Source organism: Argentina silus (genome assembly GCF_951799395.1).
Source record: "Argentina silus genome assembly, chromosome: 3".
In the NCBI taxonomy this organism is placed as follows: domain Eukaryota; kingdom Metazoa; phylum Chordata; class Actinopteri; order Argentiniformes; family Argentinidae; genus Argentina; species Argentina silus.
Genome location: NC_139657.1, coordinates 633,275 through 647,031, shown reverse-complemented (window position 1 = coordinate 647,031; position 13,757 = coordinate 633,275). Strand labels below are relative to the sequence as shown.

Here is a 13,757-nt window from a genome sequence, read left to right as displayed (position 1 = left end):
ATCCTTCTGATGTTGTAGAGGAAGAATCTACAGGAGCGTGCTGTCGCTGTGATGTTCGCCACACAGGATAAGAGGTTGTCAAGGATCATCCCAAGGTTCTTGGCTGTCTGGGAGAAGGTCACAGTAGAGTTCTCTACTGTGATGGAGAAGTCTTGGAGAGGGCAGGCTTTCCCTGGGAGGAAGAGCAGCTCAGTCTAGTTAAGGTTGAGCTTGAGGTGGTGGGCTGACATCCAAGCAGAAATGTCAGCAAGACACGCAGAGACACGTGTGAGTCAGAAGGGGGGAAAGAGAGAAAAAGTTGAGTGTCATCTGCGTAGCTGTGGTAGGAGAAACCATTCCTCATTCCATTCCATTGTGGTCCTCTGTGGTTCAATTGGTAGAGCATGGCGCTAACAACGCGTAGGTTGTGGGTTTGATTCCTGCTGGGACCATATATACTGAAATGTATGAACTCACTGCAATGTAAGTCGATTTGGGTAAAAGCGTCAGCTAAATGGCATGTATTATATTGTGTTTGATACCATTCCTCGTTCCATTCCATGCATTACAATGAGCCCGTCCTCTGATGTCTCCCTCCACTGCAGCCTAGAGATAGAGCATGATGATGTAGCTGTCCTCCAGCAGCATGGTCGGTGTAAACGCCGTCACCCCCAGCCTGCCACCTCCAGCCTGCCACCTCCAGCCTGCCACCTCCAGCCCGCCACCTCCAGCCTGCCACCCCCAGCCTGCCACCCCCAGCCTGCTCTGACCCATGCTGAGGCAGCGGCATCAGGGCTTTCTGCTGACTCCTCCACAACACTCAAACTCAGAGAATACACAGCAGACAACAAAGCACTTTCAATGAGACACACAGAGGATTCAGGTGTTTATTTTCTGCCGTTGGTGACCGTGTGGATGCCACCGTTAAGACAATAGTTAAGACAATAGTTGCATCTTAACAATATGCTTAGACTGCAACCAGGCCCCCACTGTGTCCCTCTCCACCAGGGTCTGCCCCCACTGTGTCCCTCTCCACCAGGGTCTGCCCCCACTGTGTCCCTCTCCACCAGGGTCTGCCCCCACTGTGTCCCTCTCCACCAGGGTCTGCCCCCACTGTGTCCCTCTCCACCAGGGTCTGCCCCCACTGTGTCCCTCTCCACCAGGGTCTGCCCCCACTGTGTCCCTCTCCACCAGGGTCTGCCCCCACTGTGTCCCTCTCCACCAGGGTCTGCCTCCGCTCAATTTCCATTCAGTAAGGTCAATTGAAATGACAATTCAGTAATGGCATTTGTTTTTGGATGATTTCTTGATTATTTTTTTTACATCAAGTAGCTTTAGCTAAATACATTTCACTTTTTTTTTTACATCAAAAATGTTTAAAACATTTCTATGAAAATTCGACTGATTTCCTCTATTCAGCCCAAGCCTGATCAACACAATCACAGCTTAACGTCAGAGCCTGATCAACACAATCACAGCTTAACGTCGGAGCAGCGGAGCGCTGATTTATCAGCTCACATTCAGCCTTGATTTCACACCAGGGAGCTCCTGCAGACTTTGGGTGGATCTTAAAAGTCTTCCCTCTCTTCCTCTCTCCTCCTTGAACTCGTGTTCAAATGCTGTCTGAGTTTGCAGCGAGGACAGAGGACAGAGGAAACACTTTTGAGATTCACCCGATGTGTGAGTTCTCTGATCATGAGATGATGTCTCGCATAGAAGTCTTTTCATTTCATGATGTATTACTTATGATAATTTTTGAAATTTAAAACGAGGGTTATCCTTAACCTTTAACTCATCCTTAACCTTTAACTCATCCTTAACCTTTAACTCATCAACCGTGTCTCAGATTTATCCAGTCAGCTCCATTTTCTCTTCTCTTTCTGCCGGCGCTAAACAGACACATTCAAACCCAGGCGTGTTGAAGAGTGTGTGTGGCACCAGGTGAGAGTGTGTGTGGCACCAGGTGAGAGTGTGTGTGGCACCAGGTGAGAGTGTGTGTGGCGCCAGGTGAGAGTGTGTGTGGCGCCAGGTGAGAGTGTGTGTGGCACCAGGTGAGAGTGTGTGTGGCACCAGGTGAGAGTGTGTGTGGCGCCAGGTGAGAGTGTGTGTGGCGCCAGGTGAGAGTGTGTGTGGCGCCAGGTGAGAGTGTGTGTGGCGCCAGGTGAGAGTGTGTGTGGCGCCAGGTGAGAGTGTGTGTGGCGCCAGGTGAGAGTGTGTGTGGCGCCAGGTGAGAGTGTGTGTGGCGCCAGGTGAGAGGAGCACGGCGCTGAGCTAACCCTAACCCTAACCCTCAGGTGGGAGGAGCAGCAGTAAGAGAGGCGTGTTAGAGACAATAATACAGACAGAAATGTGATCAAGTATAAACTAGTATAAACTAGTATAAACTAGCCGCTGGTTAGTCCACAGGCTGGGAGATGACATCACAGGTGTGTGTGGGAAGAGACTCTCTCCATGTCCAGGTGTGTGTGTGTGTGTGTGTGCGTGCGTGTGTGTGTGTATGTGTCACTGTGTGTATGTGTGTGTGTGTGTGTGTGTGTGTGTGTGTGTGTCTATGTCACTGTGTGTGTGTGTGTGTGTGTGTGTGTGTGTGTGTGTGTGTGTGTGTGTGTCACTGTGTGTGTGTGTGTGTGTGTGTGTGTGTGTGTGTGTGTGTGCGTGCGTGTGTGTGTGTATGTGTCACTGTGTGTGTGTGTGTGTGTGTGTGTGTGTCTATGTCACTGTGTGTGTGTGTGTGTGTGTGTGTGTGTGTGTGTGTATGTGTCCTCCCAGTGCCTGGATCAGTGTTTTATCACCTCAGCGACCACATCAATATGATATAGTGATCTTATCGTCCGTGTGGGGCGATAGTTCTACCCTGACCCGGCCCTGACCCTGACCCGGCCTCACAGCTTGCTGGCGAGGTGGGGGTGTGTGAGGGGTGTGGCCGTCCCGGGGAACCCCCCGTCGAAGGCCGCATTCAGGACCTCGTCCAGGGTGCCGGCGGCGACGAAGTCTAGCTCCGCCCTGACGTGGGCGGGGATCTCCTCCAGGTCCTTCTCGTTCCTCCGGGGGATGATGATGCGCTTCACTCCCGCCCTATGGGCTGCCAGCACCTTGTCCTTGATCCCGCCCACCTGCACAGAGATCACAGGTCAGGGGCGTGGTGGAGTGTGGGTGTGGGGGTGTGTGTGTGTGTGTGTGTGTGTGTGTGTGTGTGTGTGGGTGTGGGTGTTCTCACCGGCAGTACCAGTCCTCTGAGGGTGATCTCTCCTGTCATGGCGACGTCAGAGCGCACCAGGCGACCGCTGAACAGCGACGCCAGGCAGGTTACCATGGTGACGCCCGCCGAGGGGCCGTCCTTAGTGACCGCACCCGCCGGGAAGTGGAGATGGATGTCTGTCCCCTCCAGAGGGTCTGGACCCCCAACCACTACACACACACACACACACAGAGTAACCTAGGTCAACTGTTTTGCCTAACTATGGAAAAAAGGTAGCACTTATGTGTGTGTGTGTGTGTGTGTGTGCGTGTGTGTGAGCGTGCGTGTTGGTGTTTGTGTGTGTCTATGTGCATGTGTCTGTGTGTGTGTGTGTGTGTGTGTGTGTGTCTGCGTGTGTGTGTGCGTGTGTGTGTCTGTGTGTGTCTGTCTGCGTGTGTGTGTGTGTGTGTGTGTGTGTGTGTGTGTGTCTGCGTGTGTGTGTCTGCGTGTGTGTGTGTGTGTGTGTGTGTCTGCGTGTGTCTGTGTGTGTCTGCGTGTGTGTCTGCGTGTGTGTGTCTGCGTGTGTGTGTGTGTGTGTCTGTGTGTGTCTGCGTGTGTGTGTCTGCGTGTGTGTGTCTGCGTGTGTGTGTCTCACTGTTGGTGAGCTGGTAGGTCCGGGCGTTGGTGCGTAGCCAGCTGATGGCGAGGTGGGCGGACTCTTTCATGACGTCGCCCAGCTGGCCGGTGAGGGTGAGCTGGCCCTCCCCCTCCATGCGGCTGGCCTCCACAAACATGATCTGCCCCCCCAGGGGGCTCCACGCCAGGCCCAGCGCCACGCCCGGCAGGGTCAGACGCTCGGACACCTGGACCGCACGCACACACGCACGCAGAGACAGACACACACGCACGCGCAGAGACAGACACAGACACACACAGACACATACACGTCATCTACACATACCTCAGCTGTTGTTCCATTCTAATTCAGATTCTCTAACCCTCTCTAACCCTAACCCTGTCTAACCCTCTCTGACCCTGTCTAACCCTCCCTAACCCTCTCTAACCCTCTCTAACCCTGTCTAACCCTCTTTAACCCTGTCTAACCCTCTCTAACCCTGTCTAACCCTCTCTAACCCTCTTCTCTGACCCTCTCTAACCCTCTCTAACCCTCTCTAACCCTCTCTCTCTAACCCTCTCTAACCCTCTCTCTCTAACCCTCTCTAACCCTCTCTCTCTAACCCTCTCTCTCTAACCCTCTCTAACCCTCTCTAACCCTGTCTAACCCTGTCTAACCCTCTCTAACCCTCTTCTCTGACCCCCAGACAATAAACAGCACTAGCAACCTCAACCAGGAAATAAACATAATAATAAACAGAATAACAATAACAATAACAAATAAACAAACAGTAATAATAATAATAACAATAATACTACTACTACTAATAATAAATAAACAGTAATAATAATATTAATAGTAAATAAACAGTAGTAATAATAGTAATAATAATAAATGAACAGTAACCAGCGTGCCTCAATGTCAAACAGGGGCGGACCCAGGATGTCCTTCAGGGCGATGAGGTCCACCACGATGGGCATCTCAGGGGGCGTGGCCATGTCTGAGGAGAGAGGGAGGGATGGAGGAGAGGAAAGAGAGAGGGAGGAGAGAGAGAGGGAGGGAGGAGAGGAAAGACAGAGGGAGGAGAAAGAGAGAGGGAGAGGGAGGGAGAGGGAGGAGAGGAAAGAGAGAGGGAGGAGAGAGGGAGGGAGGAGAGGAAAGACAGAGGGAGGAGAAAGAGAGAGGGAGAGGGAGGGAGAGGGAGGAGAGGAAAGAGAGAGGGAGGAGAGGAGAAGAAAGAGAGAGAGAGAGAGAGAGAGGGAGGGAGGGAGGGAGAGAGAGAGGGAGGGAGGGGATGAGGTGTGTGTGTGACAACAGGTGTGTAGCAAACAGTCATGTGACATCTGTGACCACTAGCCTGGAGCAGCTGGGAGAGCGAACACGCGAACACACACACACACACACACACACACACACACACCTCAAAGCTTTGTTCTGTCTGCCAATAATGTCATGGTTACCAGGCAACAGTGAGGCATTTGCACAAAGAGGAAGAGTTAAGACTGTTCATTCTCTCTCTCTCTCTCTTCATTCTCTCTCTTCATTCTCTCTCTTCATTCTCTCTCTCTCTCTTCATTCTCTCTCTCTCTTCATTCTCTCTCTCTCTCTTCATTCTCTCTCTCTCTTCATTCTCTCTCTTCATTCTCTCTCTCTCTTCATTCTCTCTCTCTCTCTCTTCATTCTCTCTCTTCATTCTCTCTCTTCATTCTCTCTCTCTCTCTTCATTCTCTCTCTCTCTTCATTCTCTCTCTCTCTTCATTCTCTCTCTCTCTCTTCATTCTCTCTCTCTCTCTTCATTCTCTCTCTCTTCATTCTCTCTCTCTCTCTCTTCATTCTCTCTCTTCATTCTCTCTCTTCATTCTCTCTCTCTCTTCATTCTCTCTCTCTCTCTTCATTCTCTCTCTCTCTCTTCATTCTCTCTCTCTCTCTCTCTCTCTTCATTCTCTCTCTTCATTCTCTCTCTCTTCATTCTCTCTCTTCATTCTCTCTCTTCATTCTCTCTCTCTCTTCATTCTCTCTCTTCATTCTCTCTCTCTCTCTCTTCATTCTCTCTCTCTCTCTCTCTTCATTCTCTCTCTCTCTCTCTCTTCATTCTCTCTCTTCATTCTCTCTCTTCATTCTCTCTCTTCATTCTCTCTCTCTCTTCATTCTCTCTCTTCATTCTCTCTCTTCATTCTCTCTCTCTCTTCATCTGCTCATCTGTTCTTCCTCGTGCAGAAGGTTGTGCAGGGTGGAGAGGAGAGTGTGTGTGTGTGTGTGTGTGTGTGTGTGTGTGTGTGGCATGGTCAATTTCAGTTTCAATAGGGCAACTGCTGCAGAGCCATAAATCTGCCCCCCCCCCCTCCCTCCCTCCCTCCCTGCTCTGGCTGTGTTAACTGGCAGTGGGATTCCTCCTGTTACACAAGAGCAGCTGCACAGAGAGGGGGGAGGGGGGAGGGGGGGCACCCTCCCTCCCTCCCTCCCCTGTACCCCTCAGAAGGCCTCATATTCAGAGGGTGGATAGCGTGCCTGTGTGTGTGTGTGTCTGTGCGTGTGTGCGTGTGCGTGTGCGTGTGTGTGTGTGTGTGTGTGTGTGTGTGTGTGTGTGTGCGCGTGTGTGTGTGTGTGCGCGTGTGTGTGTCTGTGCGTGTGTGTGTGTGTGCGTGCGTGTGCGTGTGTGTGTGTGTGTGTGTCTGTATGTTTGTAAGAGGGCATTGTGCAGTGGTCAGCAGTCTTTTGGCGCCAGGGAATGCACAGCCGGCTGAGTGTGTGTGTGTGTGCGTGTGTGCGTGTGTGTGTGTGTGTGTGTGTGTGTGTGTGTGTGTGTGTGTGCGCAGAGGAACACAGAGCAGACATGGATGTGGTGTTCAGACAACACAATAGACTCTGACTAGGGCTCTGTGATAGGGCCAAAAATGTTATTGTTTTTCATAACAATAATTATTACGATTTTTACATTAAAGTAAGGTTTGAAGGGCTTTAAGACCGAAGCCTAAAGAACCAGAGCGTTCGGTGTGGTTTAAAAATAGAACAAATATTTATTTTCAGAACATTAAACAGAACCAAAATGTGTCAACCCCAGACAGGCAGTCGGTGTCACCAAGGTGACCATCTGAAGACAGACTCTCCTAGAAAACTGTCTCTGAGGTCACCAGGCCTGGACCTCTGGCCACGACACGCTTACTGTCAAGCCCGTCCTAAAGACCACTTCACACCCACTACAAGTTTCTCTCCTGTTAATAAAAAAACTAAATAAAAAAATATTCCTTCTTCTGGCATTGTGACTGCCTACGGCCCTAACCCCTAACCCTGGTCTGAGCATTGATGACTTTATCTTATGATGACTGATGGATAGATGATTCACTTACTTAAACAAATGTATTTGTTGTAAGTCGCTTTGGATAAAGGCGTCTGCTAAATGCCATAAATGTAAATGTAGTAAAAACCCTGGTAAAATAGTGTTGCTCATCAATCGTGTTTGTATAAAATCATAAAATAATGTGTGTAGTGCGTGTATGTGTAGTGTAGTGGAGAGTGTGTGTGTGTGTAATGTGTGTGTGTGTGTGTGGACCTGCTGGTGATGTCCAGAGTGGTGTGTGTGTGTGTGTGTGCCTACCTCCATGGTCTACTCCCTGGGGGGTGGTCTCAGAGGGCGTGGCCTCGGGTTTGGTGACCTTCTGACCCTCAGCGACCTTGACAGCCACCGCCCGACAGATCGCCCCGATCTTCCTCTCCAGAGAACGCACGCCCGCCTCATGTGTGTACCTGCACACACACACACACACACACACACACACACACACACACACACACAGACCCATAAACACACACACAGACCCATAAACACACACCTTCTGTCCAGCTGAGAGATAATCACTCCCCTGGTCCTCTCTAACCCACTGCTCTGCTCTGCTCCCCTCTGGTCAGTGTGTGTGTGTGTGTGTGTGTGTGCATAACTGCGTGTCTGCCTGTGTGTGTGTGTGTGTGTGTGTGTGTGGACCTGCTGGTGATGTCCAGGGTGGTGTGTGTGTGTGTGTGTGTGTGTGTGTGTGTGTGTGTGTGTGTGTGTGGACCTGCTGGTGATGTCCAGGGTGGTGTGTGTGTGTGTGTGGACCTGCTGGGGATGTCCAGGGTGGTGTGTGTGTGTGTGTGTGTGTGTGTGTGTGTGTGTGTGGACCTGCTGGTGATGTCCAGGGTGGTGTGTGTGTGTGTGTGTGTGTGTGTGTGTGTGTGTGTGGACCTGCGGGTGATGTCCAGGGTGGTGTGTGTGTGTGTGTGTGTGTGTGTGTGGACCTGCTGGTGATGTCTAGGGTGGTGTGTGTGTGTGTGTGTGTGTGGACCTGCTGGTGATGTCCAGGGTGGTGTGTGTGTGTGTGTGTGTGTGGACCTGCTGGTGATGTCCAGGGTGGTGTGTGTGTGTGTGTGTGTGTGTGTGTGTGTGTGTGTGTGTGTGGACCTGCTGGTGATGTTCAGGGTGGTGTGTGTGTGTGTGTGTGTGTGTGTGTGTGTGTGTGTGTGTGTGGACCTGCTGGTGATGTCCAGGGTGGTGTGTGTGTGTGTGTGTGTGTGTGTGTGTGTGTGTGTGTGGACCTGCTGGTGATGTCCAGGGTGGTGTGTGTGTGTGTGTGTGGACCTGCTGGTGATGTCCAGGGTGGTGTGTGTGTGTGGACCTGCTGGTGATGTCCAGGGTGGTGTGTGTGTGTGTGGACCTGCTGGTGATGTCCAGGGTGGTGTGTGTGTGTGGACCTGCTGGTGATGTCCAGGGTGGTCTCCTGGGGGATCTGCAGCTGTTGGGGTGTGAGACCGTGCTGTTCCAGCTGCTGAGGGATCAGGTGACGATGAGCAATCTCCACCTTCTCCTCCTGGGTGTAGCCTACACACACACACACACACACACACACACACACACACACACACACACACACACACACACACACACACACACACACACACACACACACACACACACACACACACACACACACACACACACACACACACACACACACACACACACACACACACACACACACACACACACACACAACATTATACCCCTCCAGGCAGTATATTACCATATTCACATATTCCATCTCCCCCTCAGGGCTAAACTGTGACATCATTCTATTCATGTGCTAATAACCAATCAGATCCATTAGAGACTAATCAATAACTACGACACATGGCTCGATGTTCCTGCTGCTGATGGCGTGACCCCTATGACCCCGGCGTGACCCTGCCTGTGACCTCTGACCTGGCACCTGCAGCACCTCCATCCTGTCCAGGAGGGCGGGGGGGATGGTTGCCGTGGAGTTTGCCGTGGCGATGAAGAGGACCTGTGATAGGTCGAAGGGCACGTTGAGGTAGTGGTCCGTGAAGCTGTGGTTCTGCTCTGGGTCCAGAACCTGACCAACAGAACCACACACACACACACACACACAGTTACATACCTGACCAACAGAACCACACACAGAACCTGACCAACAGAACAACCAGTTGTGGTCTGGTTTGGTTGTGTTCTGGTTGTGGTTTGGTTGGGGCCTGGTTGTGGTCTGGTTATGGTCTGATTGTGGTCTGGTTATGGTCTGGTTGTGGTCTGGTTTGGTTGGGGTCTGGTTGTGGTTTGGTTGTGGTCTGGTTATGGTCTGGTTATGGTCTGGTTGTGGTCTGGTTGGGGTTTGGTTGGGGCCTGGTTGTGGTCTGGTTGTGGTCTGGTTATGGTCTGGTTGTACTGTGATCTGTTCTGGCCTCCAGAGGAAGCAGCATGATTACTAAACCACCCACGTGACCAGATAAGAGGATTACAGCCCAACCCTAACTCAACCCTAACTCTAAACCAATCCTAACCCTAACTTTAACCCTAAATCTAACTCAAACCCTAACCCAACCCTAACTCTAACCCTAAATCTAACCCTAACTCAAACCCAACCCTAACCCTAACCCAACCCAACTCTAACTCAACCCTAACCCTAACCCTAACCCAACCCTAACTCTAACCCTAACCCAACCCTAACCCTAACTCGAACTCAAAAGGAAAAGGAAATGACTCCAGGTTAAAGAAAGAATACTAATCCAAGTAACGTTTCCCCAACAACAGGGAGACAACCTTCAACTTCAGCAGAATGGTATATTCACTAACACTGAACAACCTTCAATTGTTGTGATGTTGTTTCAATGAAGTGAAAACAGCATCTTACGGTGGAATGTAAGCTGCAGTCTGTGAGGAGACATGCTGATCAGGCCAGCCATTTGGAACTGGTTCTCACAACATCCTGTGATGGTGAGCGATCAAGTTAGGTGTGACAAGAACTATCACACCAATTAACATGGTGATGCTCTGCATCCTGCTTCAGACTGGGTGACAGATCAAATGGGTAAAACACTAGAAGAGCTGAGGTAAAACTCTGTTCTTGGCTCAGACCACACGGCTGGACCCAGAGCCTGGATTTGCTCTGCTGCCGATTACACCAAGTAAGTAAAAGGTTCCTTAAACACAGGAGTCACTGTCCTTTCAGTTCTCTTAGGAATGGCGAGCCAGCCAGGAGGGAATTATCAGAAGATGATTGTGGAATAACAGAGGATTTGATTCCAAAACACTGGAATTGAAGAAGAGGAGTAACTGCCTGAACCGGTTTCTGGACATTTTTATTGAACACAAGATTCTGCAATCAAAACACGTGAATCCCAGACTGACCTTCAAACAGCCTTAGAGGGTTAGGGTTAGGGTGTCTGCAGACAGCGTATGATCACTTACTAGAAACATGCAGTAAAAGGGAAGGAGATTTCACATGAACACTTCTGTTGCGCAAAATGGAACCTCTGAAGGAGAATCCACAGCCGCCAATTTGAAGGACTGGTACTGGACGTTCTCAGATTGCGTTCTGGTACTGGACGTTGAAGAACTCAAGACTACTATTTGGAGACTATGTGTTCTGTTGCACAACCTGGAGGTCAGGAAGAGCAGCGGGAGTCTGCCTCCTGGATGGACCATCACTCATAGGACTATCCTTTGTGAGTGTGCGTGCGTGTGTCCAGGTGAGGGGGGAGACACCTCTGTGTGTGTGTGTGTGTGTGTGTGTGTGTGTGTGTGTCCAGGTGGAGGGGAGACCTACAGCAGTGAGAGATCCCTGTTGATACCAGGTGAAGAATAATCTCCCTAAGAATGCATTACAGGCAGCTCAGATAACACACACACACACACGTCTCCCCTATCAGCCTCTCCCCCCTACCCCCCCCCCCCCCCACGCCCCCTCACCTCCAGCAGGGCTGCAGCAGGGTCTCCCCCCCCCCCCCCCCCCCACGCCCCCTTACCTCCGGCAGGGCTCGAGCAGGGCGGCGGCAGCAGCAAGGTCTCCCCCCCCCCCCCCCCCCCTCGGCTCCAGCAGGGCTGCAGCAGGGTCCCTCCCCCCCCCCTCACCTCCAGCAGGGTCTCTCCCCCCCTTCCCCCCCCCCCCTCACCTCCAGCAGGGCTGAAGCAGGGTCTCTCCCCCCTCACCTCCAGCAGGGCTGAAGCAGGGTCTCTCCCCCCCCCCTCACCTCCAGCAGGGCTGAAGCAGGGTCCCCCCCCCCCTCACCTCCAGCAGGGCTGAAGCAGGGTCTCTCCCCCCCTCCCCCCTCCCTCACCTCCAGCAGGGCTGAAGCAGGGTCTCTCCCCCCCTCCCCCCCCCCTCACCTCCAGCAGGGCTGAAGCAGGGTCTCTCCCCCCCCCCCCTCACCTCCAGCAGGGCTGAAGCAGGGTCCCCCCCCCCCCCCCTCACCTCCAGCAGGGCTGAAGCAGGGTCTCTCCCCCCCTCCCCCCCTCCCCCCCCCTCACCTCCAGCAGGGCTGCAGCAGGGTCCCCCTGCAGGCTCTTGCCCAGCTTGTCCACCTCGTCCAATAGGAACACAGGGTTGTTGACGCCCGCCGTCTTCAGACCGTTAATGATGCGACCTGGCATGCTGCCAACGTAGGTCCTCCTGGGGGGGGGGGGGGGGGGGGGGGGCGGAGGGGGGGGGGCAGGAGGAGAGGAAGAAGATGGAGAGATTAGGTGAGAGAGAGAGTGATACCTCAAGGTCTTGTGACAGAAGACCGTCAGCGGTGTGTGTGTGTGTGTGTGCGGTGTGCATGCGTATGTGTGTGTGCGTGCGTGTGTATATGCGTATGTGTGTATATGGTTAGGTTTCATGGATTGACTGAAGTTGGGGGGGGGGGGGGGCAGGTTATGATGTCACCCCGCCCGGGGTCTCCATGGTGACAGGGGATCAAAGGGGATCAGGGGTGACATCATAGCCTGCCCCCCCTAGTCCTCCCTCTGTGGTCCACTCACGTTACACAGAGAGTGTCCAGGACTGTTACCTTCAGATTGTGTGTGTGTGTGTGTGTGTGTGTGTGTGTGTGGCCGTGCTGCAGACCAGCTCTCTACAACATGAGCAGCCAGAGGAGGAGAGGAAAAGAGGAGAGGAAAACTCTTCACTGCGGTTTTTCCATAGAAACCAAACAGGCCCAAAACACTGGAGGGCTGGGCCACTCCTCTCTCTCTCTCTCTCCTCCTCTTCCCCGGTCTCTCTCTCTCTCCTCCCCTAGCCCCTCATCTGTACACTGACATACACCCCTCAGAGCCAACACACACACACACACACACACACACACACACACACACACACACACACACACACACACACACACACACACACACACACACACACACACACACACACACACACACACACACCTGTGCCCGCGGATGTCAGACTGGTCACAGACGCCCCCCAGGGAGATGCGGTGGAACTCCCTCCCCAGGGTCCGGGCCACGCTGCGGCCCACGCTGGTCTTGCCCACCCCCGGCGGTCCTACGAAGCACAGGATTGGTCCCTTCAGGGTGCTCCGCAGCTGACGCACCGCCAGGTACTCCAGGACACGCCTCTTCAGCTTCTCCATGGCGTAGTGGTCGTTGTCCAATAGAACGCGGGCAGCACGGATGTCCAGGCAGTCTGGGGGGGCGGGGGGACGAGGCAGAGGGGGTGATTCCATTTTGCATAGTTAGATAGATATCGCCCCCTAGTGGTTGTGTGTGGAACAGCACACTGGGAAACCGAGGGTCAAACCGTGGCAGTGAGCTCCCTCTAGTGGCCATCAAGTCTCATCTACATGTATACAGTGCCTCCTAATCTACACAGTGTGTAAGTGATTCCTATGCAAATCAGAGACCCTATAAAAACAAAGATATTAATTTCAAAAGTACATGAACTATTATCCTTGCATTAAAATGGACTCAATTCAAATTGTTGAGTGATTTGTTGATGACATTTTTGCATTTTAGCTAATTGAGTGTCAATTAGAGTGTCATAGCAAATGGTCTGAATACTTATGTTCATGAGGTATTTCTGTATTTGAGTTTTAATAAATGTACTGAAATTTCAAAAGACATGTTTTCGCTTTGTCATTCTCGGGTATTGTGTGCGGATTGATGGCAAATTCTTTTAATTTAATCCATTTTAAATTGAGTCTATAACACAACAAAATGTGGAAAAAGTGAAGGGGTCTGAATACTTTCCGAAGGCACTTTATATACTTGTCATGCTTGATGAATCAGGTGGACAGAGCTTTCAATCCCAGAGGAGTGGCTCGCTCCTTACACCTGCTCCAACTGTAACCTCTCTGGCTCCAACTGTAACCTCTCTGGCTCCAACTGTAACCTCTCTGGCTCCAACTGTAACCTCTCTGGCTCCAACTGTAACCTCTCTGGCTCCAACTGTAACCTCTCTGGCTCGCTAGCTGTAACCTCTCTGGCTCCAACTGTAACCTCTCTGGCTCCAACTGTAACCTCTCTGGCTCGCTAGCTGTAACCTCTCTGGCTCGCTAGCTGTAACCTCTCTGGCTCGCTAGCTGTAACCTCTCTGGCTCGCTAGCTGTAACCTCTCTGGCTCGCTAGCTGTAACCTCTCTGGCTCGCTAGCTGGGTGTCCCGCATTACAGGTTAGTCAAGCTGACAAACCCAGTAGCTGAATTGTGATCACAGCTAGCTAGT

General features: G+C 52.0%; 1 protein-coding gene across 1 annotated transcript in view; it reads right to left on the bottom strand.

The window, feature by feature from the left end:
- Positions 1 to 870: 870 nt before the first annotated feature.
- Positions 871 to 13,757, bottom strand: part of lonp2 (lon peptidase 2, peroxisomal) — a 17,415-nt gene continuing 4,528 nt past the window's right edge. The window contains exons 7-15 of the mRNA XM_083666973.1: positions 12,463 to 12,721; positions 11,566 to 11,707; positions 9,007 to 9,157; positions 8,499 to 8,625; positions 7,369 to 7,517; positions 4,688 to 4,773; positions 3,813 to 4,020; positions 3,197 to 3,387; positions 871 to 3,092 (exon numbers count right to left, since the gene is read on the bottom strand). Coding sequence (XP_083523099.1) covers positions 2,862 to 3,092; positions 3,197 to 3,387; positions 3,813 to 4,020; positions 4,688 to 4,773; positions 7,369 to 7,517; positions 8,499 to 8,625; positions 9,007 to 9,157; positions 11,566 to 11,707; positions 12,463 to 12,721 — 1,544 coding nt within the window. The 3' untranslated portion in view covers positions 871 to 2,861. The remainder of the gene's footprint in view (positions 3,093 to 3,196; positions 3,388 to 3,812; positions 4,021 to 4,687; positions 4,774 to 7,368; positions 7,518 to 8,498; positions 8,626 to 9,006; positions 9,158 to 11,565; positions 11,708 to 12,462; positions 12,722 to 13,757) is intronic.